The following is a 22,577-nucleotide window of genomic DNA, read 5'->3' as shown; positions in this document are numbered from 1 at the left end:
TTGGCACCCTCTGTATACATATCCATGATAAAGTTTCATTTATAAATTAGGCACAGTAAGAGATTAACAACAATAACTAATAATAAAATAGAACAATTATCACAAATATACTATAAGTTATGTGAATGTGGTCTCAAAATATTGTACTGTAATCACCCTTTTGGTGATGATGTCACATGATGCTGTGCCTATGTGATGGGATGAAGTGAGGTGAATGAGACATTTTTAAGTAAAATAACTTGAACCCGAGCACTGTGATATCACGATAGTCGATCTGATGACTGATATGGCTACTAGGTGACTAACAGTCTGGTAGTGTATGCAGCTTGGATACACTGGACAAAGGGATGATTCACGTCTCAGGCAACACAGAGCAGGACGGCTGGAGATTCCATCACGCTACTGAGAATAGTGTGCAATTTAAAACTTATGAACTGTTTATTTCTGGAATTTTACATTTAATATTTTTGGACTGCCGTTGACTGTGGGTAACTGAAACCACAGAAAGCGAAACTGCGGATAAGGGGGGACTGCTGTATAATAACATAATGAAGGAGAATAACTCCATTAAACACAGTCCTGCTAGATGAGTAAACTTTGTGCCATTTCACATCAGTTTAATGCCTGAAAAATACTATTGCACAAACATTTGATTGGTGATAAATATGTGCAAAGCACAGAGCCAGTTGATGAGAGGAAGCTCAGTGAGACGTGTCTCTGCCTTCAGGGAGCCCACAGGGGCATCTGGCACCTCACAGTCAGCTCTAACTTAAATCAGAGAGATTTACTGGGGTAAGCTTGGACACCTTTGCAGAGAGATTGGCATTTGAACCTTGAAACATGGTAGGGTTTCAACAGGTAGAGGTGGGGAGAATGTCATTCTTGAAAATGGGAATAATGTGGCCAAAGCATAGAGTAGATCCCATGTGGGGTCCCCTCAGTGAATGGTGGCCATGTGTACAGCATTAGATGCATTAGGACGGGGGACTAGGGGGAAATAAGTCTTGAAATATGGCTCAGGGGTCATATCTTAAGGGACTTGAATGCCTCCATAAAGAATTGTAGTCTGGAGGCAGTAGTAGCGAGTCATGAGAAGGTTTGGGCAAGGACATGGCATGATCTGGTTTGTGCTTGAGGTCAGTGACTCTAGGGGCAGGCAGTATAATGGATGGATTTAAAGAAGGAAAGGTTGAAGAACTTTCTTCATGATTAATAGCTTTTCTTCTTAGTACCTTACCGCTTAGACTTTATAGCATGGTACGCATTAACAGGTACAAGTCACTCATCCATGCCCATCTTCTTCTTTCAGAAGACAGGCTTTCTGGCTCAGTGAAATTATTCCCTTCCCCTCTCATTTGGAAGTTAATCCCTACAATTATAATACACAAAGCTTCTTGTATGCAACCGACTTGGGAGTTTTGCCCCTTCGAGTAAAGGTTAAGAGTGTGCTGTAAAATATTACCTATTTGGTTTAAAATTGAAACGTGAGCTTTTATTTTAAAATATGTGAACATTTTGATCTAGCAATTTCATGGATGGGAATTTGTCCTAAGGAAATCATCAGGACGGCCGTAAAGATTTATCTGTAAGGAATTCATCTCATATTTGCTTATAACAATAAAAAATTGGAAGCGACCTGAGCATCCAAGAAGAGATTGGCTAAATAAGTTATGCAACTAATTAAACATTTTTGAAGAATGTCTAATAATATGGGTAAATGTTATAATGTAGTGTTGAGTTTAAGAAGCATTTTACAAAAGAATATGATTCCCTTTTTTAAAAATTAAGGAATTCATAGGGAAAGATTAGAAACAATCTTGTAACAGTGGATATCTTTGGTTGATGAGTGAGCATTATGGGTGACTTTTATTTTATTCTTTGGCCTTTTGTATATTTTCTAAATTTCCTAAAATGAATATGTGTGACTTTTGGTTATCAGGAAAAAATGCTATTTAAAAATTGCTTTTACACTAGAGGGGTGCAGTACAGTTCAGTACATTCTTAGCTACTTTTCATCTCTTGGATGAGTCTGGGCTTCAGAGTCTCTATTTGAATTAGAGGATTAGTTCAGATAAATTAACTCAAAGATCCTTTATAACTCTAAAATTGTCTGCACATTTCCTGTCCCCACTGCACCAGGTACATACCTTGTTATAGCACCCATCATAAGATAACTAATTCTCAGTCATGTGTCTGCCTCTCCCCAAAGAACTGGAGCACCTTAGAGGAAGGAACAACCTTTTATCTCCTCTATTTGTCAGAAGCATTCTGGCTTCAATTACAAATATACATATTACTCAAACTGACTTAAACAAACAAACAAAAAAAAGGAAATTATTATTAGTTCCTAGCACTAAAAAGTCCAGGGGTAGATCTGTTTCAGGGGTAGCAGGGTCCAATATTCAAATGCTGGTACCCAGAACCTGTCTCTCTCAGCTCTACTTTTGTTTCTGTTGGCCCTCTTGTCAGGTGACTGACAGCGTCACATTCTCACAATTTCAGTGCTGGGGACCATCCCAAAGAGTAAATAAAAATAACAAAAAATGTAAAGCCATGGCATTGGCAAGGTACTACTTTGTAATGCCAGGTAGAGTTCTGAATGCCTTAGTTTTCCTGAAATGGTACCTCTGTCCTCACACTCTATTCCTACCTACTCCTTTTGGATGGTAAGGGGAGGGGAATTATATTCTTCCCTTACGTCATTACCAACCTCAAGTTCTGGAGCCCTGCTACTCCCCAGAGCAGAGCTAGACACCCTAGATCCAACCAGACTAAGTTGAACTGTTCTTCTGGGCACCCAGCTGACCTCTGGCATACCAGTCGTGATTTGCATATGAAATGATAGGCCAGACCCTCAGGTTACTCCTGCAGTGATGCCTGCCGGTCACCGATACTACTGCAGCTCCTGCCCTTTTGCTCCTCGGCCGCGCAATGAGCACCCACGACAAGGAGTACGACCACCTCTTCAAAGTTGTCCTTAGTGGAGATTCTGGTGTTGGAAAGAGTAATCTCCTGTCTCAATTTACTCAAAATGAGTTTAATTTCGGAAACAAGAGCACCACTGGAGTAGAATTTGCAATAAGAAGCATTCAGATTGATGGAAAAGCAATAAAGTCACAGATATGGGACACAGCAGGGCAAGAGCCATACCGAGCTATAACATCAGCATACTGTCGTGGAGCTGGAGGTGCCTTCCTGCTTTATGAGATTGCTAATCCTCTCACATATGAAAATGTAGAGCAATAACTAAAAGAACTGAGAGATCATGCTGATAGTAACATAATTATTGCTTGTGGGCAATAAGAGTGATTTCTGTCTTCTCAGGGCAGTCCCTACAGATGAAGGAAGAGCTTTTGCAGAAAAGAATGGTTTGTCATTGATTGAGACATCTGCTCTAGACTCTACAAATGTAGAAGCTTCTTTTCAGATAATTCTGACAGCGATGTACCGCATTGTTTCCCAGAAGCAAATGTCAGACAGACGTGCAAATGACATGTCTCCAACCAACAGTGTGGTTCCTATTCATGTTCCACCAACCACAGAAAACAACCCAAACGTGCAGTGATATCAGAACATATAAGACATTTCTCTTCTCCCCTAGAAGGCTGTGCATAGTCCATTCCCAGGTCTGAGATTTAAATATATTTGTAATTCTTGTGGTCACTTTTGTGTTTTATTACTTCCTCATACTTATGAATTTTCCATGTCTTAAGTCTTTTGATTTTAGCTTTATGAAATTATCCACTTGTCCTGAATAACGACAGCTTTTCTTTCATGCTATGACTTCACTAGCCTTAGTTTAATAAACTGAATGTTTGGAAGAGAGAGAGAGAGAGAGAGAGAGAGAGAGAGAGAGAGAGAGAGAGAGAGAGGGAGAGAGAGAGAGAGAGAGAGGGAGAGAGAGAGAGAGAGAGAGAGAGAGAGAGAGAGAGAGAGAGAGAGAGAGAGAGAGAGAAAGAATGGAAGAAAGGAAGAAAGAAAAAGAAATGATAGGGCAGGTGAGGCACACCTGGGCAGACTTCAAAACAGTTATAGGAGAGTTATCAAAATGGCACCACTTCCTGAACTGTGATCTGGGCTCTGAACTCTCATGACACTACTCTTCTCTCGGGAGGGGATACTTGGGAACTGTCACCTCAATCACAAACAGATTTGGGGAGCTTTGACTTTGGACATGTCTGAGGGTCTTTCTCCTGAGGGCTTACTCAGCCCTCTGCTAAATGGTTTATATACTTTGCATTGAAGTCACGTCATACAAATATTTACCTTTCAAGAATTCTATTATGTGTCCTTAGCAAAAAGAGAAAGATAATTCAAATAACACGGGGAATGGCTCTGCTAGTCTGTTGGATGAACACGTTGTGTCTGAAACCAGCAACACGTTTTGGCTGAAAACTTTGGAAAGACTTTGAGTGACTCTAAGGGTTTGATCCAAAAAGTGAAACCATCCTTCTCACTGGCAAGTATAAGAGTGGTGATAGAAGAAAGTAAGGAATTCATTGAGAGTAATTAATGAAGAGTTAGAGAATCTGATAAAATGATTTTCAACATTGGCCACAACAATACATGTACTGGAACTGTTCTTGGGTTTGTATTTGAAGGATTTTCAAGGTTACTTTTGACCAGATATGAACTGCACCCTTAATGTGGTTGAACTTAAACCATGTTAGATATGACCCCACCGTATATCAGCTGAACTTCCCTGCGGCTCACAGAGGGAAAGTAGTACTACGGCAAAATTCACAAGCCAATCGATAAGTATCAGGGCCAGAATTCAAACCCATGCTGCCAGAATGCCCTAAAGATGTAGCCTCTGGTCTTTATTGCATGCTCATTTATAATTCTATTGCCAATTTAACTTGGAGAATGAAAATGACTCTGGGCTGATGAACCGACTGGGCTTACGCAGGAAGGGTTTCCCTGGACTTCCCACTTTTAAAATTGGGACAGTCCCAGGCAAATTGTGGTGGCCAGTTACCCTATTCGAGATCTGAAAGGCTCTGGGTCACATAATGTGACCATCTTATTTCATTGATCTTTCTATTTGGAGTGCTTCTGTGACTGAACCTTGTTTTGAGTAATAGGCTCAAGAATAATGCCTTGAAGTTTAAAAGGGGGCATTTGGATAAGGTAAGTCTATTAACCCTAAGAGAAATCCATTGGCAATGGACTTTGAGCTCTCCATTTGCGTCTTTATTGAAGTCTCATGTTCTAGTAAAATCAATACTTTGATAATGTAAGTAATCACTGGCTGATTTATGTGCTTTATACATCTGTTTTCATGATTTGCTAGAGGTTGTGTATTGTAACAAGGTAAGCAAAGCCAGAAATAGACTGTCTTGTTGCAATACCTTTCCCCATGAGAGAGGAAACCGAAGCAGATGAGAAATATGTGATGAATAGGAAGTTCTCCAACAAAGTTGTACAAATAGCCAATAAGCACATGAAAAGATGTTCAACATCATCAGTCATCAGGAAAATGCAAAGCAAAACCATAGTAAGATACCACTTCATATCCACTAGGATGGCTGTAATAAAAAAGATGGACAATAACAAATGTTGGCGAGGATGTAGAGAAGTTGGAACCTTTGTACATTGCTGGTTGGAGTGTAAAACAATGCTGCCACGTCAGAAAAAAGTCGGACAGTTTCTTAAATGGTTAAACATAGAGCTAGCAAATGACCCAGCAATGCCACTCCTGGTATATAACCAAGAGAAACGGAAACATATGTCTACATAAAAACTCACACATGAATGTTTATAGCAGCACTATTTGTAATAGCCGAAAGGTGGAAACAACCCAAATGTCCATCAAAAATAGATAAAGAAAAGGTGGTATTTCCATACAATGGAATATTATTGGCTATAAAAAGAAATAAACTACTGATGCATGCCACAACATGCATGAGCCTTGAAATGTTATGCTAAGTGAAAGAAGCCAGACACAAAAGGCCACACATATTGTATGACTCCATTTGTATGAAATATCCAGAACACGTAAATCTATAGAGACAGAAATTAGTCATTGCCAGGGACTGGAGGATGGGGGAATTGTGGGGTGATGGCCAAGGAGTGTGGGATTTATTTTGGGGGTAATGAAAATATTCTAAATTTGATTTTAGTGATGGATGTACAGCATAACTCTATGAATACAGTAAAGCCCAATGCACTGAATACTCTGAATGGGTGGATTTTATGGTATGTGAATTATATTTAAATAAAGCTTGAAGAAGAAGGAAAAGAGGAGGAGGAGGAGGAGGAGAAGGAGAAGAAGAAAAGAAGAAGAAGAGATGGTTTTAAGCCTTGCTGTTGTCTCACAGCACAGCCAAGACCATGTTTCAAACCTCCTGACTCAACAAGGTTGCATCAGACCCACCTTATCAGCTCCTCCTTTCATGTTAGCTGGAGAAGTTCCAGGGATTTGAAGTCCCTTTTACTGCGGAGTAAAAATAAATGACTGGATCACCTATCAGGCAATGGCAATGCTAAAAAGGACTTGTGTTTACTGAGCTTTTATTGTTTTCCAGAGTTTTGGTTGGATCTGTAAGAATCTAAAGAACTCCATCCCAACCTATAAGAAGGAGAGTTTATTTATGACTTTAAAATAATGCTGAGTTTATTTCCTATGCCCTGGAAGCTAGCAAGGCAGAAAGTGTGGTCAATAAAATGCTCTGATGCCTGCTTTTTTATAGAAGTCAAGTTCCTACCTTTGGACTCAACTGATATGAAATGTGTGAATAGTCAACCTGGATAGAGCTCGAGATATAACTGTGAGAACATTATCTTCAGTAAAGAGTTTGCTAAGCAACTTGACTTTGTGAATACATTTTCATGCACTCATTAAACCTACTTAAGAGAATAAGTTGATTTTAAAGTTCACCAGATGAACACGTATAAACAAAGCTAGTAAATACAACTGCCCCTTGCCTAGCAAGGTCTCTATCTGGAAACATAGTTCAGGAGCCGGGAGTTAGTTCTGCTGTTGGAAATATTTGAAAAAAATTATAAAACAATTTATTTTAAAGCATTAAAATAAAAAATATTGATATAGTCTCTAAAACCATTTAAGCTACTTTTTTCACTTATGCAGAATGAGTTTTCTACTAAAAATTGCAAGTTAATGAACATTATTTAGTTAAAAAAAATATTGCATGCACTGGCACAGGAGGGATTACATGCATAGTTGTTACAAACGTGGACTGTGGAGCCAGAATTTCCAGGTTTGTATCCTGGCTTTGCCATCTACTTAGGTACTTAACCCCTTTGTGCCTCATTTCCTCTTGTATAAAAATAGGCATAGTAATATTACCTGCTTCATAGGTTGTCGTGAAAGTTAAGTAACTTAATATATGTAAGGCACTTAGAATAGTGTCAAGTGCTATGTACATTCGCTTTATTGTCATGACATAGCCAACTACTCATTGGGCCTAAAACAACAAATTAATGTTGTTAACTCAACTTCACTTTGTTGCCCTACCTTGGGAATTTGTTTTAGTAAAATAACCCTATCATTAGGCCATGGATGGGTGAAGCTAATGCTTTCTCAACAAAATTCTAAAATTAAGAAAGGTGTTCATGGCCAAGTGGATTAAGGAATGGAATAGATAATTAGGACTAAGTTTGAAAATATTTTTTTAGGCAGAGACAAGTTTACAGAATCCCACAGATGATTTTTTTCTCCCATACTTACTTGAAAAGAGCACTATGTATTAGTTTGAGAGACTTTTATATCTCCATCATTTTTGAGGATGTTTGTATCTTGTGTGAATCTGCTACCTAAGTCAACATCATTTGGCTTGTGACAAATGAATTCCTATTAGAATACCTTTTTAAGGTTTTTATATGCGGTATAATTTCACAACTCCTTTTAGACATAAGTGCTTTTTTATGATGCAAGTGCATATATATTCAACTTATTAGCATTTTATTTTCAGTTCTGCTGAAAAAGAATGTTCCCGATGTGGCTGACTCATTTTAATAGAGACAAAAATTTCACATGCCAACATGAACAGAGAAGTGAGTAGTGACTATGGATGGAAAACATTTGATAATTGATTTAGATAGGATTCTTAGGATCTCATTTTATTAAAGCCCTCTGTGTATTTCATAATGCAGTCACATTTCAGGATGGAATGATATTGTCAATATCACAACTCCTACAAGTGCTCTCACTTCTGTTTATTCTATAAGTTTTTCTCATCGGGTGTGCCAGTTATTCATGCTGCAAGTTTGAAATAATATCATTCCTTTCAACTACTTAAAAATATGGAAATATCTTTGATTCATAATTCAGAATATGTGAGTGTGATGTATTTCTTCTAGAAAGAAAAAAACTCAGTGTTCTAATCCTCACCTTTGAAAAATCTGGTTGTATAATAAAGGCCATATATGACAAACCTTCAGCTAATATACTTAATGGTGAAACACTGAAAGCTTTTCCTCTAAGATCAAGAACAAGACAAGGATGCCCACTCTCACCACTGTTATTCAATGTAGTACTGGAAGTCCTAGCCAGAGCAATTAGAAAGAAAAAGAAATAAAAGTCATCCAAACTGGAAATGAAGAAGTAAAATAGTCACTTTTTGCAGATTACATGATTCCTTATCTAGAAAACCCTAAAGACTCTACCAAAACCTATTAGAAATGATAAACAAACACAATAAAGTTGCAGGATACAAAATCAGTGTGCAAAAAAACCATTGCATTCCTATATGCTAACAATGAAATTTCAGGAAAAAAAAGAAAAAAATTATTTTCCAATACCAACAAGAAGAATAAAATACCTAGGAATGAACTTCACAAAGGATGTGAATGACCTATATTTGTATACTGAAAACTACAAGACATTATTAAAAGAAATTGAAGAAGACACAAAGAAATGAAAAGATATTCCATGTTCATGGATTGGAAGAATCAACATAGTTAAAATGGCCATATTACCCAAAGCAATATACAGATTTAATGCAATTCCTATCAAAATCCCAATGGCTTTTTTAAAAGAAATAGAACAAAATATCATTAGATTTGTATGGAACCACAAAAGACCTCAAATAGCCAAAGCAATTCTGAGGAAAAAGAACAAAGCTGGAGGTATCACTCCCTGACTTCAAATTATACTACAAAATGACAATAATCAAAACAGCATGGTATTGGCAGAAAAACAAACCAATGTAACATAATTGAGAGCCCAGAAATAAACCCATGTATATGGGCAAATAATTTTCAGTGAAGGAGCCAAAAACATACAATGGGAAAAGAAACCTCTTCAATAAATGGTGCTGAAAAAATGGGAAAACCACATGCAAAATAATGAAACTAGAGTGTTATTTGACACTATACACAAAAATTAACTCAATACGGATCAAAGATCTACATATAAGTCCTGAAACAAAATACATAGAAGAAAATATATGTACTAAACGCATGGACCTTGGTCTTAGAGAAGATTTTATGAATTTGACCTCAAAGGCAAGGAAAATAAAAGCAAAAATAAATGAATGGTACTATATCAAACTAAAAAGCTTCTGCACAGCAAAAGAAACTATCAACAAAATAAAAGGCAGCTGACCAAATGGGAGAAGGTATTTGCAAGCAATGCTTCCAATAAGGGGCTAATATCCAAAATACATAAGGAACTCATACAAATCAACAAAAAAAACAAACAATCCAGTTAAAAAATGGGCACAGGACTTAAACAGACAGTTCTCCCAACAAGACATACACATGCCCAACAGATATATGAAAATATGCTCAACTTCACTAGCTATTAAGAAAATGCAAATCAAAACCACAATGAGATACCGTGTTTCCCTGATAATAAGACCTAGCTGGACAATCAGCTCTAATGCGTCTTTTGGAGCAAAAATTAATATAAGACCTGGTTTTATTTTACTATAAGACTGGGTCATGTAATATAATATAATATAATATAATATAATATAATATAATATAATATAATATAATATAATATAATAACTGGTCTTATTTTACTGTAAGACCCGGTATAATATAATATAAAATATAGTATAATATAATATAATATAATATAATATAATATAATATAATATAATAATACCAGGTCTTATATTAACTTTTGCTCCAAATGACAGATTAGAGCTGATTGTCTTATTTTCGGGAAAACAGGGTACCACCTCACACCTGTTAGAATGACTATTATTTTTTTTTTCATTTAAAAATACTTTTAATAAGACCTCTATTTAAAGGATAAAGCCCTCTGGTGGATAAAAAATACTTGATAATACAAAAATTTTACATACGCACATTTTTAGAAACATTGTGACTATTATTAATAAGATAAGAAATAACAAGTGTTGGAGAGGTTGTGGAGAAAAAGGGACCCTCATACACTGCTAGTAGGGATGTAAATTGGTACAGCCATTATGGAAAACAGCATGACGTTCCCTCAAAAATTAAGAATAGAGTTACCATATCACCCAGTATTCCCTCTTCAAGAATTTTGAAAGTATTTATTTGAAAAGATATATGTACCCCTATGTTCATTGCAGCATTATTTATGGTGGCCAAGACATGGAAACTGCTAGTGTCCTTTGATGGATGATTGGATAAAGAAGATATAGTACATTTATACCGTGGAATATTACTCAGCCGTAAGAAAAGATGAAATACTGCCATTTGCAACAACATGGATGAATCTTAAGATTATCATGCTGAGCGAAATAAGTAAGACAGAAAAAGTCAAGAACCATATGATTTCACTTATGTGGGACATAAAACTGACAGCAACAAATGAACAGACAGACAAAAACTCATAGGCACAGACAACAGTTTAGTTGTTACCAGATGCTAAGGGGGGAGAAGGGGTGATAAAAGAGGGTAAAGGGGGTCAAATATATAATGATGGAAGGACAACTTGCTCTGGGTGGTAAATACACAATTCAATATATAGATGATGTATTATATAAATGTACATTTGAAACCTATATAACTTTTCTAACCAATGTCACCCTAATAAATTTAATAGAAATTTAAAAACAAGAATATCCAGGATTGGTTGTCTCCCCAACAAACCAATTTCTTCTCTTTCCACTTTACTTATTTTCTAAATTTTCTGTAAAAAATAAAAGGCATGGGTGATTGAAAGACCTATATCTAAGGCAATGATTTGCAGAACGTGGTTCCTGAAACAGCAGCATCAGCATAACCTGGGAATTTATTAGAAATACATATTCTGTGTCATACCCTACACCTCCTGCATGAGAGAGGTGTGGAGGAGGGGTAGCAATCTATAATTTAACAGGTAATCTTGATGCTCCCTCACTTTCCAGAACCAATGATTTTTCTTGAAGAGAAACTTTAAAGCTATTGATACCTTGGACCCAGCCCCAGATTTTCATTTAATTAGCCAGGTGTGTGATTCTTCAGATGTTTATAATATACAGTGAAGATTGAGAACTTTTGAGGTTTTAAAAGAACTTGCCCCTGTCCAGAACGGAATTGTCTTTCTAAGCTAAAAGTAAAGAAAAACAAGTGTGTGGGGTTTTTAAATGAGGAAAAGACACTTTAAAAAAAACAAACAAACATGAATTCCAAGGTTCAAGCATAAGTTTGTTTTCATAGTATTTATAACAATTTTGGCCAATATTTATTATTGTATTACAATGGCAATATTTCCCCATTTATCTTTAGACTAAGATTACCCTTGTGATTGTAGTTGTATTTCTAGTGTTTGATGATTGAAAATATTACAGGAAATCAAGAAATGAATTTGATAACATTTTAAATGACTATCCATTTTATTCTTTTGTTCTTTAAATATTTCTTTGAGGGAGGGGATACCACACTTCTATTCTTTTTAAGAAAAATACACATTTTTTAAGATTTTGTTTTTAAATTTTATTGGGGAATATTGGGGAACAGTGTGTTTCTCCAGGGCCCATCAGCTCCAAGTCATTGTCCTTCAATCTAGTTGTGGAGGGCGCAGCTCAGCTCCAAGTCCAGTCACCATTTTCAATCTTAGTTGCAGGGGACACAGACCACCATCCCATGCGGGAATTGAACCAGCAACCCTGTTGTTAAGAGCTTGTGTTCTTACGAACTGAGCCATTTGGCTGCCCCAATCATTGAACATTCTTATAACCAGTGTTTGGAACTCTGCATCTGATAGATTGCTTATCTTCGTTTCATTTAATTCTTTTTCTGGAACTTTGTTTTGTTCCTTCATTTGGGACATGTTTCTTTGTCTCCCCATTTTGGCTGCCTTCCTGTATTTGTTTCTATGTATTAGGTAGGGCTGCTATGTCTTCTGGTCTTAGTAGAGTGGCCTTATGTAGGTGAGTGTGTTGTGGGGTTCAGTGGTGCAGTTTCTGGTCACCTGAGCCACACACTCCAGGTGCGTCCCTTGTGTGGGTTGTGTGTGCCCTCCTCTTGTAGTTGAGCCTTGGTTGGTAATTGCACATCAGTGTGAGGGACTGACCCTTAGGCTCACTGGTTGTGAAGACTGGCCTTGACTACAGTGGAAGGGTTGTTGTGCAGGGGCTGATCCTACGGAGCAGGATCTGTCTCAGCAGGACTCTAGAGCCTGCCCAATCCACCCCTTGGGTGTGGTGTACTTGGAGGCAACTGGATGATGCTCCAGCTTGTTTTGAAGCTGGCCACTGGGGATGCCAGCCGCAGGACCACCTTGGAGGGGATCTGCTGTAGGTCTACTTCAGCCACAGCCCGAGCACCACCCGGGGCCACCTAGCAGGAGCCAGAAAGAAATCTGCAGATGTTTGGCGCCCATACTGTGCTTGGAAGTGCCTTGAAAGGCCAAGCTGTGAAGCAAAGCCAGTTGCCACTAGTGCCGGCTTCGGGCTGCTCAGCCAGAGATACAGGACATGCTCAAGCCAGATGCTGCTTGTCTGGGTTCCATGAACTTTTCAGAGACCCTTGGAAAGCCTGCAGCTTTAGCCAAGACAAGTGGTCTGCATGAAAAAGCCACCGGAAGTGGCCTGGGTGTGCCTGAAAGTTGGGCGGGGCGAACAAATGTCGGAAACTCAGAAATGGCGGCTGCCTGTGTTCGCACACCAGGCAGGGGGAGGGCTCAACAAAAACAGTGGCCTCCACCAGCTCCCCCCTCCAGAAGAAAGCCGCCTCTCCAGCCCCCGTCTCAAGCCAGACAACTCAATTCCGCACCATTTGTCCCTGCTGCCTTTCCTGCTGATGCCCCAGCGCTGGAGCTCAGAGCGAGTGATTCCACTGGTGGGTAAGTCCGCACATAGTCCCTTTAAGAGGAGCGCCTGTGAGTGCACTCGCACTGTCTCACTCAGTCACAGTCTCTGCTGTTTTTCACAACAAAAAGTTATGGGGACTTCTCTTCCCAGCACTGAAACCCTGGGCTGGGGTGCAGCTGGTATCTCTTGCTCCTTTAGGGGATGGGGGAGGACCCCCACAGCAGAAATAACTCTCCAGATCTGTAATGGTCACACGCAGGTGTGGGACCAGCTTGTTCAGCGTCTCTGACTTCCTACCCATCTGGAGGTGGTTTCTTCTGCAAATCCTTAGTTGAAAGGATTCAGTTCAGCTTGATTTCAGGTGATTCTCAATAATGGTTGTTTTGTAGATTAGTTGTCATTTTGATGTGGTTGTGAGAGAAGGTAAACACAGCGTTTGCCTACTGTGCCATCTTGGTTGTCTCTCCTGCATTTTATTCTTTACTGCTGCACCTAAATACATCTGAAAAATAATATGTATGCAGAACTATTACTATTTCAGAAAATGCTTAGTATTGATAAATACTCTTTTATAATATTTTCAGGATGCCTGAGGCCCATAAGTTAAGGACTATTAAGGATTTTTATATTTTTATCTAAGAGATGGACATTGACAGAGACAGAGAGAATTATTTTATTGATTTTTTTACTGCGTATCATTCCATGATGTGACTGCCCAAATTGATAAAATCCTTCCAGGAAGTTTGGGACCTACAAATAAATAAAATTATGCTCAACATATTGTATTCCAATTTTTTGCAAATTCACCATCCATTTATGTTATCTCTGATGTTCTCTAATAATTATAGTATTAATTTTATTCTATCACCACATTTCTCAGTTATGTTGGAAAAGAGAGCACTTACCCTGTAACCCCATATAAGTTATTTGAAAATGAAATATTTCTGTCCTTCCATAATTTAAGACAAATTTCTCTAATTATAACTCTTACTTCTCTGAATATATCGATTTGTGATATTTTCTCAACTTTAAGCCAACTGTCACAATATCACCCCTTCGTTCTTTCCTTTCCTTCCTTCCTTCTTCCTTCCTATAAAATATGTCTTAAAATCTAGCTAAGTTCATGTAGATATTTTTCTAATAACATAAAACCTCTAGGTGACATGGATTAAGTTATCTTCCACTTTGCTAAACATCTTTTAAAAGAAATCTGTTGAAGGCTGAAAATGCAACCAATTAATTGGCTGAAATAATTGATTTGCTTGACATTAAACAAATGTAACTGTTTTCATTGAGCTTTGTTGAATTTGGGAGTGAATTTCCCTAAATATCCTAATTATTTCTACTTTGCATAATGTGTGATATACTAATTGTACTTCTTTTTAAACTAGTAAAAAGAGTAGACCAAAGCTTTGGACCGGATTCCACCCAGAAATGGCAGAAGACCATTAATTTTGCCTGGAAGCATGGGCTTTTCCTCTAGCCACCTAAGCTCTGTGGGCAGCCTTTTGGTGATACAGTCAGTGTTGCTGTGCAGTCTAGCTGTCAGCAGCTTTTCTCTGCTCGACCTGGGTCTTTAGTGACAGGCTGGGCACTTTAGGAAGGAGGCACAGGGAATGGCAGGGTAGGGAGTTGAATGCTTCATGTAACCAGAACCAACATCCCCGACAGCCTAGGCCATCAGTATGGTCCAGGTGGACCATAGTGTATGGACAAATCGCCTTCCTATCTAGCTCTCTTTTATCCTTGAAACTCAGGGTAAATTATCACCACCCATTGGGATTTCTTCATAGTCCAGCAGTCATTGCCTTTGTGTGTGTGTGTGTGTGTGTGTGTGTGTGTGTGTGTGCTTTCCTTATTGCTTCAAATATCCCTTTATTCCAGCACTTATCACATTCCCTTGGAATTATTTGTGTGTGTGTCCATCTCTCTCACCAGACCAAGGACACCTCAGGACACTGACTTCTCATCCTTGGACACGAGAAGTGTCCCATAATGATTAATGAACAAATGGAGGGCCAGCCACATGGTTAATGCACTCTGATGAGCATGAGGAAGAGAGCGTGCAAAATCATGTTGCTGCCTGATTGTACATGGCAGGTCCTGTATTACAACCTCCTCCCACTCTTCTATTATATCTCCTAAACTCAGCGATACAGATACTTATAGTTCTCTGAACATACCAGGTTATTTCATGCGGCTCTCTGCCTTTAAATTTTCAAATTTACACACCCCTCTTATTTTGGGGAGGGGAGGGCTGGGCAAAACCCTACCCTTTTTTCAAGTCGCAGTTCATGTACCATCTTACCCAAGAAATCTTACCTCTCTTGGCATTGCCCCTCCTTTCAAAGATGAACTGGATATCCCTCCTGTGTGCTCCCAATATCATTTATTTTCACTGACTGGCCACTTTAATCCATGTTCTCCATTTTTTCTGGAATAGATAATGACTTATGCCCACAGCAAACTGAATGTTCTTTGACACTAGGGTACACTGAAATGCCCACACACTTCTGCATGTACCTCCACTCCCTAAGCAGTATACTTACTGAGGTAGGTCCATTGTGTTTGTTACCAAACCTATTGATGCGAGTTGTACCTGTGAATGTAATGAAGTCATTTAGTTACATGTAACTTAAGTGAATAGCATATGAGTGAAAAAAAAAAAGAGTTGTGTTTCCTATACGAGCAGATGCATGCTTTGGAAAGATGAGCTGCTAAAAAAATTGTACTGTTGAATTAGGTGTAGGCAAGAGAACAAAGGTGTAAAAAATCCTGAAGGAATCTCCTCTCAGATTGTTGAAGTGCCCTTCATTTTTAACTCCACTTTATAAAACCCCGAACTAGAAATTGTCAAAGATGCCTTATGAGAGTGGTTTTTGGAACTCCCATCAGCATACCCATACCAAAACAGAAGCCCTTAGCCCTATATCAAAGATTAGGGAAGTGCACGTGTTTTAAGTCAAAATAAAATGTCTAAGGCATGCATGTGTCATTTTCACCTGTCCCTGTCACATATTGTATTGAAATAATTGGGGGGAGAGTGGGGAGACAGAGTTTGTCTCGTTCACTAGATTTTGAGTTTCTTGAAGACAGGGACCACATCTTGCTCATCTTGGTAGTACCTGTGCCTGGGAAAAGTGTTTGGATCCTAGCCGACTTTCTCTAAGGGATTCTTGACCCAAGGATACTAACTACAGCACTTACCTCAGTACAGGGGGTTTCAACAATTAGGTCTCTTTTATGCACCACAGCCACTAGGGGGCAATATACCTGCATTTCTTTGGAATGGTCATCCAGGGGAGGTGCCTCCAAGCTAGATCCCCTAAAATGTGATGAGCCCCCACCCCCCCCAAAAAAAATGTGTTGGAGAACTTGTGGTCTAAACATCTCACCAACACTGGTATTCTTTGAATATGTGTTTCCCTTGTTTATTTGGAGGAGCTAATTCCATCTTTTCTAATCAATAAAAGGACCAAGTTGTGATAACCACCTTATTATGTTAATTGTTAAAGCAAAGTCAATTCCTGAAAGGAAGAAAATAGGAAGAAGAAAAAAATACCTGATGCAAATGTTGTGAGTAGTATCAAGGATTATAAACTGGTAGAATGAAGACCACAAGGTTTCACAGTGGAGTCTTTCAGGGAACACTACTAAGAAAGTTATGGAAAGTGTATCCATATGAAAGGACAGACTTCAACCCTTCTTCCCCTCCCCTGCCTGAGTCTTTCCCAGTTCTGATGTGCTGGAATCATAGACTCCAAAAATTAAGCTGCTAGTTCCTCCTATCTTTTGAGAAGGAATGTCCTTTCCTAGTAGCAGGAGGGTAGTGAGATGCAAAAGACTTCAAGATATTGCCTTTAAAATAAAGACCCTCGGAAAATAAAAAACTATGATTATTTTACTTTTAAGTGAGTTGCCTCTAAACTGATGATCTGTGACGTTAAAGGATCTTAAACAACGCAGCTTGTGTCCAAGGTAACCGAGGCCTCCTATTTCACAAGTCTTTGGGAGTAGTAAAAGAATATCTGTTCCAAAATACTATTTGAGAATTAATTAACTCTAAAACAAGATAAACAGTCTAGTTTACAATTATCATAGGGTCTTGAAATAGTTGACCTAGAGGGGTGAGTGATTCAGTGCCCAGAGCATTTGGGGAGTCAGCTGACCTGGGTTTGAGTCTTTGGCTCTGCCCAACTAGCGACCAGGGTCAGATTACCTCCCTTCTCTAAGCACCAGTTTTATGTTGCCCATCTGCGAAATACAGGGAAGTAGCCCTAGGGATTTGCCTTTAACTTCCTTCTGTGTCAAGAACATAGCTTTTTTAAAGGCAAGATGAAAAAAAAATTATGCAAATTGGTATTTCTCCATCCGCACTTACCTTTTCTCTTAATGCAATATCTGGCAAGGTCCAAGATATCGTTGGAACTGATACAAAAGGATTATTCCAGTGAAATTAGAATGGGATATTACTGTTTAAACCACATAAATTCAACATGTGCTAGTTCGTATGCAATACAGAAACTCAAACCTAGTATTTGTCCTCTACCAGCTCCCAGTTGAAGGGAGTGGTGGCAGCTTACTCAAAATGAGTAAGAAAATAAATATACTGGAGAAGAGCAGTCAAATGAATACTCAGATCTTCAGGTGTCTGTCTAGACAGCTGGCAGTCTTCCAGCAATACAATTAGGTATGAAAGAAAAGTTCCATCCCTCACCCCTTAGCGTATAACTTCTACAGCCCTTTCACAGAAGGAAGACCAGAGTTGGAAAGAGCAGTGTGGGCCTTGGGCATCTTCAGCATTCTTTGGCCTGTGCTGTCCTATTGCTCTGTTTGTGGCATTTTGCAAGGTGTTAAGGTACAAAGAGGTGTGAGACGTAGTGATTGCCCTCAAGGTGCTTGTCACTAATCATAGCTTCACTCCTCCATTCCTCAGCTTGTCCCAGACATTTGGGTTCTTTAAGAGAGTTGCCTCATTCTGTCCTCTGATAAAACCTTGGAGCCCTGGGGTCTAGCCATAAGCCTTCTCAACGTGGGTCTCCTTTTACTCTTTCCGCACGGGACTCATCCTAGTGGCTGAACAGACAGAATTACTATGGGAATACTTTGGGGGATGGACTGAAACTAGTCGCTAGGCTACCACCATGGGCCATTTTCTGGGACTGGCCTTGCTTATGTGGCTTTGTGAGAAGGAACAGTGCCTCAGCTGGCCCATTGTTACATGAGGAAAATATTGTGCTCTCCAAAGGAGTGAACGCATGTAAACCCCTTAGTACCATATCTGGCACATAATGCTCAGGCAAGCAACGCCTCGATTTTATCATCATCATATACGATGGTGCTGGTATAGAAAACCTGAACCATCGAGGCTCACAGCCTGGTTCTGAATCCCCGCACTTGGAATATAACCTTGAGATAGTCTGAAAGCCTCAATTGCTCCATCTGTAAAATAAGGAGAAAGTAGGACTCCATGCCTGGGCCGGGGGCGCATGAGACTGAAAGCAAAGGTCAGCAGAGAGTAGAGTGAGGATCAGTAAATGTTATCTGTCACTCACTGCTATTACTGCAAATGAAGGCGAGCTGCGGCATCAGTGTCCGCTAAGGACCATGCCAACAAGTCTGGCGGTTTCAAGCATCCTTGTCTTTAACCGAATAACTAAGCTCTCAGGTCCCAGAGGAAGGAAGGTTTCCTTGAAGAGGCGCGGGGTAGGATGGGAAGTAGGGGACACTCTGGGACCAGCTGCTGGAAGGGTAGAGAGGGTGAATTTGACCCCGGGCTGCGGGCACCGCTTGCGAGTCTGCCCATCGGGCTGCAAGGTCCTGCCTCTGGCCGCAGCTGGCCTTGCGGCTCCCGCAAATGGGGAGCCGGGCTGGACCCCGCCCAGGCGGCGGCCGGGTCCCCTGGGTTGGGCGCTGCTGGCGGAGCCGACGGGGCGGAGAGGAGCGACGGGAGGAGGAGTAGGAGGAGGGGGCTGGTCAAGGGAAGTGCGACGTGTCTGAGGAGCATTTTTATACCTCCTTCCCGGGAGTCCGGCAGCAGTTGCTGCCGCCGCTGCCGCCATCCGTGCGTCCTAGTGTCTCTGCTCCCAGGAGCCAGGTTCCGAGTTCCAGCGCGCCGGGCGTCGCCACTGCCAAGCAGCATGTCCGGGATCAAGAAGCAGAAGACGGTAAGCTTTGAGTTGCCTGCCTTCCTCCTCTCCTCCAACCGTGCGCCGCCGAGACCCCGTGGCACTTGGATTCCCCCCCTGCTCCGGAGGAGGCGAGGGCGTGGGCCGCAGGCTCGGGCACCGGGAGGAGGAGGAAGACGAGGGCGTGGAGGAGGGAAAGCCGGAGGGCGAGAGGCTAGGCGGAGATTCCCGGGGCATCCCTCGCCCGCCAGCCAGTCCCCCTCTGCCCCGCGCCTCTAGGAACCTACGCCTGGGATAGACCTCCGAGCTCGCAGAGTAGGTTCCGATCCAGAGAAAGGACCAGAGATGGGGATATTTCCTTGTTGTGCCCAACAGCTTTTCCAGACCCACCTTTTCTTCTGTATGATCTCTACGCTGGTGGAGTGGGGGTTGGGGAGGGTGGCGGGCAGAGCTGACTCTGGTTCTGCTAGGTCCGGTCTCTGGGTACATGGCAGCGACAGTCATTGGAACTTCGTCCATTGAACTTCCTTGTAGCGGACTTTAATGACAGACTTTCGTAGAGGAAACTGCAATTATCCAGACTTACTGGAGGAAATTGCATTTCTACACTGGCAAGATTTTACCCTGTTGCTTAATTCAGCTTCCTATTGGTATCCGGTGGCACCTCAAGTTCAGTCATGGGAGACTCCTTGGCTTGGTGGAATAAGAGGGGACTGTTTTGAGAAGGTTCAGTTTTTTCCAGAATTGGTCTTCATGGGAAATAGAGGGCTTGCCAAAACCTAAGTTCCATTTCCATTTAGCAATAGGAGCTTTTATAAATTTTGCATCCTTAAATATGGCAGCAGTAATCAGACTTTTAAGGGTTGGAAGAAGCCTGTGGACAGCATTTGCTCCACACCAGCGGTGGTCTGCAAGCCTTGTTAAGATCCCAACCAGCAGTCTGACTGAACTCTCATCTTTAAGGACCACACTGCAAGCCTCAGATGATTATGGTGGTTCCTCAGTGGGTTGACTTCTTTCGAATAGTTAAACTTGAGCATGGCACATAGTCGATGCTCAATGAATGTTCATTACTTTTATTACTAATGATATATTACTAATGCAATATATTAGTAATGTTTAATATTATAGTATTGTTACTATTATTATTAAATAATGCTATTACTGAAATATTGTTGAGGTATATTTGTGTGGGCTAGGGGAGAGATGAAAAAAACAAGAATTGGGAAAGGACAGTGAAGGGGCCATACAGGGGCTAGAAGTGTGGGCTTGAACAGCAAGGGAAAGGGAGTGGGGCCTCTGTGGTTTCAGGGGACCACACAGGACCAACAGGAGGGTCCGGGAGGAAAGCTGCATCATTTTGAAAAGACAGAATGGTCAGGCTCTATCTGCCTTTTATAGGAGTGGCTTTAAAGTGGGGAGAGTCTCAGTATTGTAATGTATTTTAAAATATTGTTAAGTGAAAATCACTTGTGTTTTAGGCCTGTTTAATTCGATTAATTTCTGTAAACTTCCTAATGGTACTTCTAAATGACAAGCTGCTGTGACACTTAGTAGCTTTTTATGTCAGTGAAGTTTTAATTCTTCCTCCCTGCTTGCATGAAGAATTCCTTCCCAGTTCTGATTGAGGGTGGGGCCGCTTTTTCTAACATCAGTAATGAAGGGGAAGGGGGTCTTTCCCCTTCATGCCTCTAGTCAGCAAGCGCCGTCGAAGTGGAGGGTCTGAGAACAGGGCTTTACAAACTGATTGTGGGATCTGCATTGTCAGTTCTCAGAGAGTGAGAAATTTGAGGGCCGGAGGGTTTGGTTTTTGTATCTACACATTTTGAACCTTCTCTTTTTTGTTTGGGGTATGCGTGTGTTCTTTACAGGATTAAATTAACACCTGACATAACTAACAGGACTTCTGAACTCTTATTTAGCCAACACAATTATAATCCAGGCACCAGCACGTTTCCGAAAGGGCCAGATAGATACTATTGGGTAAAGCTAGTCAGCTCCCTATGTATATGAAATCTCGGAAGCTTTAACTGTTCATTCAAAATGTATTTTGAAACCTTGTAGGCCAAAACAAAATCTATCCACCTGTGTGACCTCTCAACTAATCAATTATTTGACGAGTGAATCTTGCTGATCTATGAAGCTAAGTTAGAAGTAAGGAATCACTGCATTATTTTCTGCATTGTCAACAGAGAACATACTGCTAGCTTCAAGTATTTGTTGAGCCCCTACTGTGTGCCAGGCGATATACTGGGATGAATACATCTTTTTCCAGGATATTTTGCCACACTCCGATGAACATGGCCTTTTAATCCAGACTACTGTAAGAAGAGTAAGTACATAGTTTTGGTTTAAATAAGAGGATGTAGGATGATTTTTCTCACAAGCTTGAGAAAAAATAATTGAAAAGTTCTTTAATAAGGAAAGGTAGCACATATCTTCAGTGCTAGGCCTCCTTACATGGAAACCTAGGACAGCTACGTGTCATATCCCTCTCTCCCACCCTTGACTTACCTTCCAATCCTGGCCACCCACCAACACTCCCTAAACACACACCTAGATACCCAGGAAAAGGAATGCGGTAGACTGCCCCCACAGGACTGGAAAGTAAAGGAAAGGCCTTGTCCTTTTTCCTTGCATCATTTCCTGGATGAGCATTTTTCAAGGCCGACAGTGTTATGCCCTGAAGACAACAAATCTAAAAAAGTCAACTAAGATATTAAAATATTTTCCAACGGATCAAAAAAGCCAATGCTTGGGAAGGAACGAAGGGGTATTGGATGTATAAAACTCTTCATAAATGTAAGAGATCGTCTACCTATTTGAAGATGCTGCCTAAGACAAGACGTGAATTTCATGATGAGTAACCGTTGGAAGGAAGAAGAAACTAGCACTTCCCAGAGGCCACGCCTTTAGCCACACTGTATTTCACTTCATCCGGATAGCAGCCTTAACTTCAGAAAACCGTGCCTCATCCCGAGGGGAGGAGAAATGTCAGAAGCAGGGCAGGATTTGAATTCAGGTCTCTCTAACTTTAAGCACAAAACAGAAGTAATAGTGACTTACCCTTACAATTGCTGTGAGAAGTAAATCACTCCTAAAAAGCATCTTGCACAGTTCCAGACCCAGAATAAGTACGTCATATGCAGTAGCTATCATCTTCACCATCATCATGTCATACTGTCGTGGTTTGGCAAGCAAGAAGAAAGCACAGGTCGTATCGTTCCAAAGGCTCCGTAAATGGCAACCACCAGAG

General features: G+C 40.4%; 1 protein-coding gene, 1 long non-coding RNA gene and 1 pseudogene across 3 annotated transcripts in view; 2 read left to right on the top strand and 1 right to left on the bottom strand.

Annotated features, from left to right (window-relative positions):
* Nucleotides 1-2,931: 2,931 nt before the first annotated feature.
* Nucleotides 2,932-3,492, top strand: LOC117035737 (ras-related protein Rab-11B-like; annotated as a pseudogene).
* A 10,144-nt stretch (nucleotides 3,493-13,636) lies between these two features.
* On the bottom strand, nucleotides 13,637-19,342 carry LOC117035917 (uncharacterized). The gene is made up of 4 exons (XR_004425292.1): nucleotides 19,209-19,342; nucleotides 15,743-15,792; nucleotides 15,516-15,627; nucleotides 13,637-13,695 (listed from the first exon to the last, which is right to left on the bottom strand). It is a non-coding gene; the product is annotated as an uncharacterized LOC117035917 (long non-coding RNA).
* The window catches only part of PAPSS2 (3'-phosphoadenosine 5'-phosphosulfate synthase 2), a 68,417-nt gene continuing 64,729 nt past the window's right edge, over nucleotides 18,890-22,577 (top strand). For both annotated transcript variants that reach the window (XM_033130089.1, XM_033130088.1), the window contains exon 1: nucleotides 18,890-19,360. In XM_033130089.1, coding sequence (XP_032985980.1) covers nucleotides 18,905-19,360 — 456 coding nt within the window. In that variant the 5' untranslated portion in view covers nucleotides 18,890-18,904. The remainder of the gene's footprint in view (nucleotides 19,361-22,577) is intronic.

This window comes from Rhinolophus ferrumequinum, chromosome 16 (assembly GCF_004115265.2).
Source record: "Rhinolophus ferrumequinum isolate MPI-CBG mRhiFer1 chromosome 16, mRhiFer1_v1.p, whole genome shotgun sequence".
In the NCBI taxonomy this organism is placed as follows: Eukaryota; Metazoa; Chordata; class Mammalia; order Chiroptera; family Rhinolophidae; genus Rhinolophus; species Rhinolophus ferrumequinum.
Note: the sequence above shows the minus strand (reverse complement) of the source record. Positions and strands in the feature narration are given on the sequence as shown.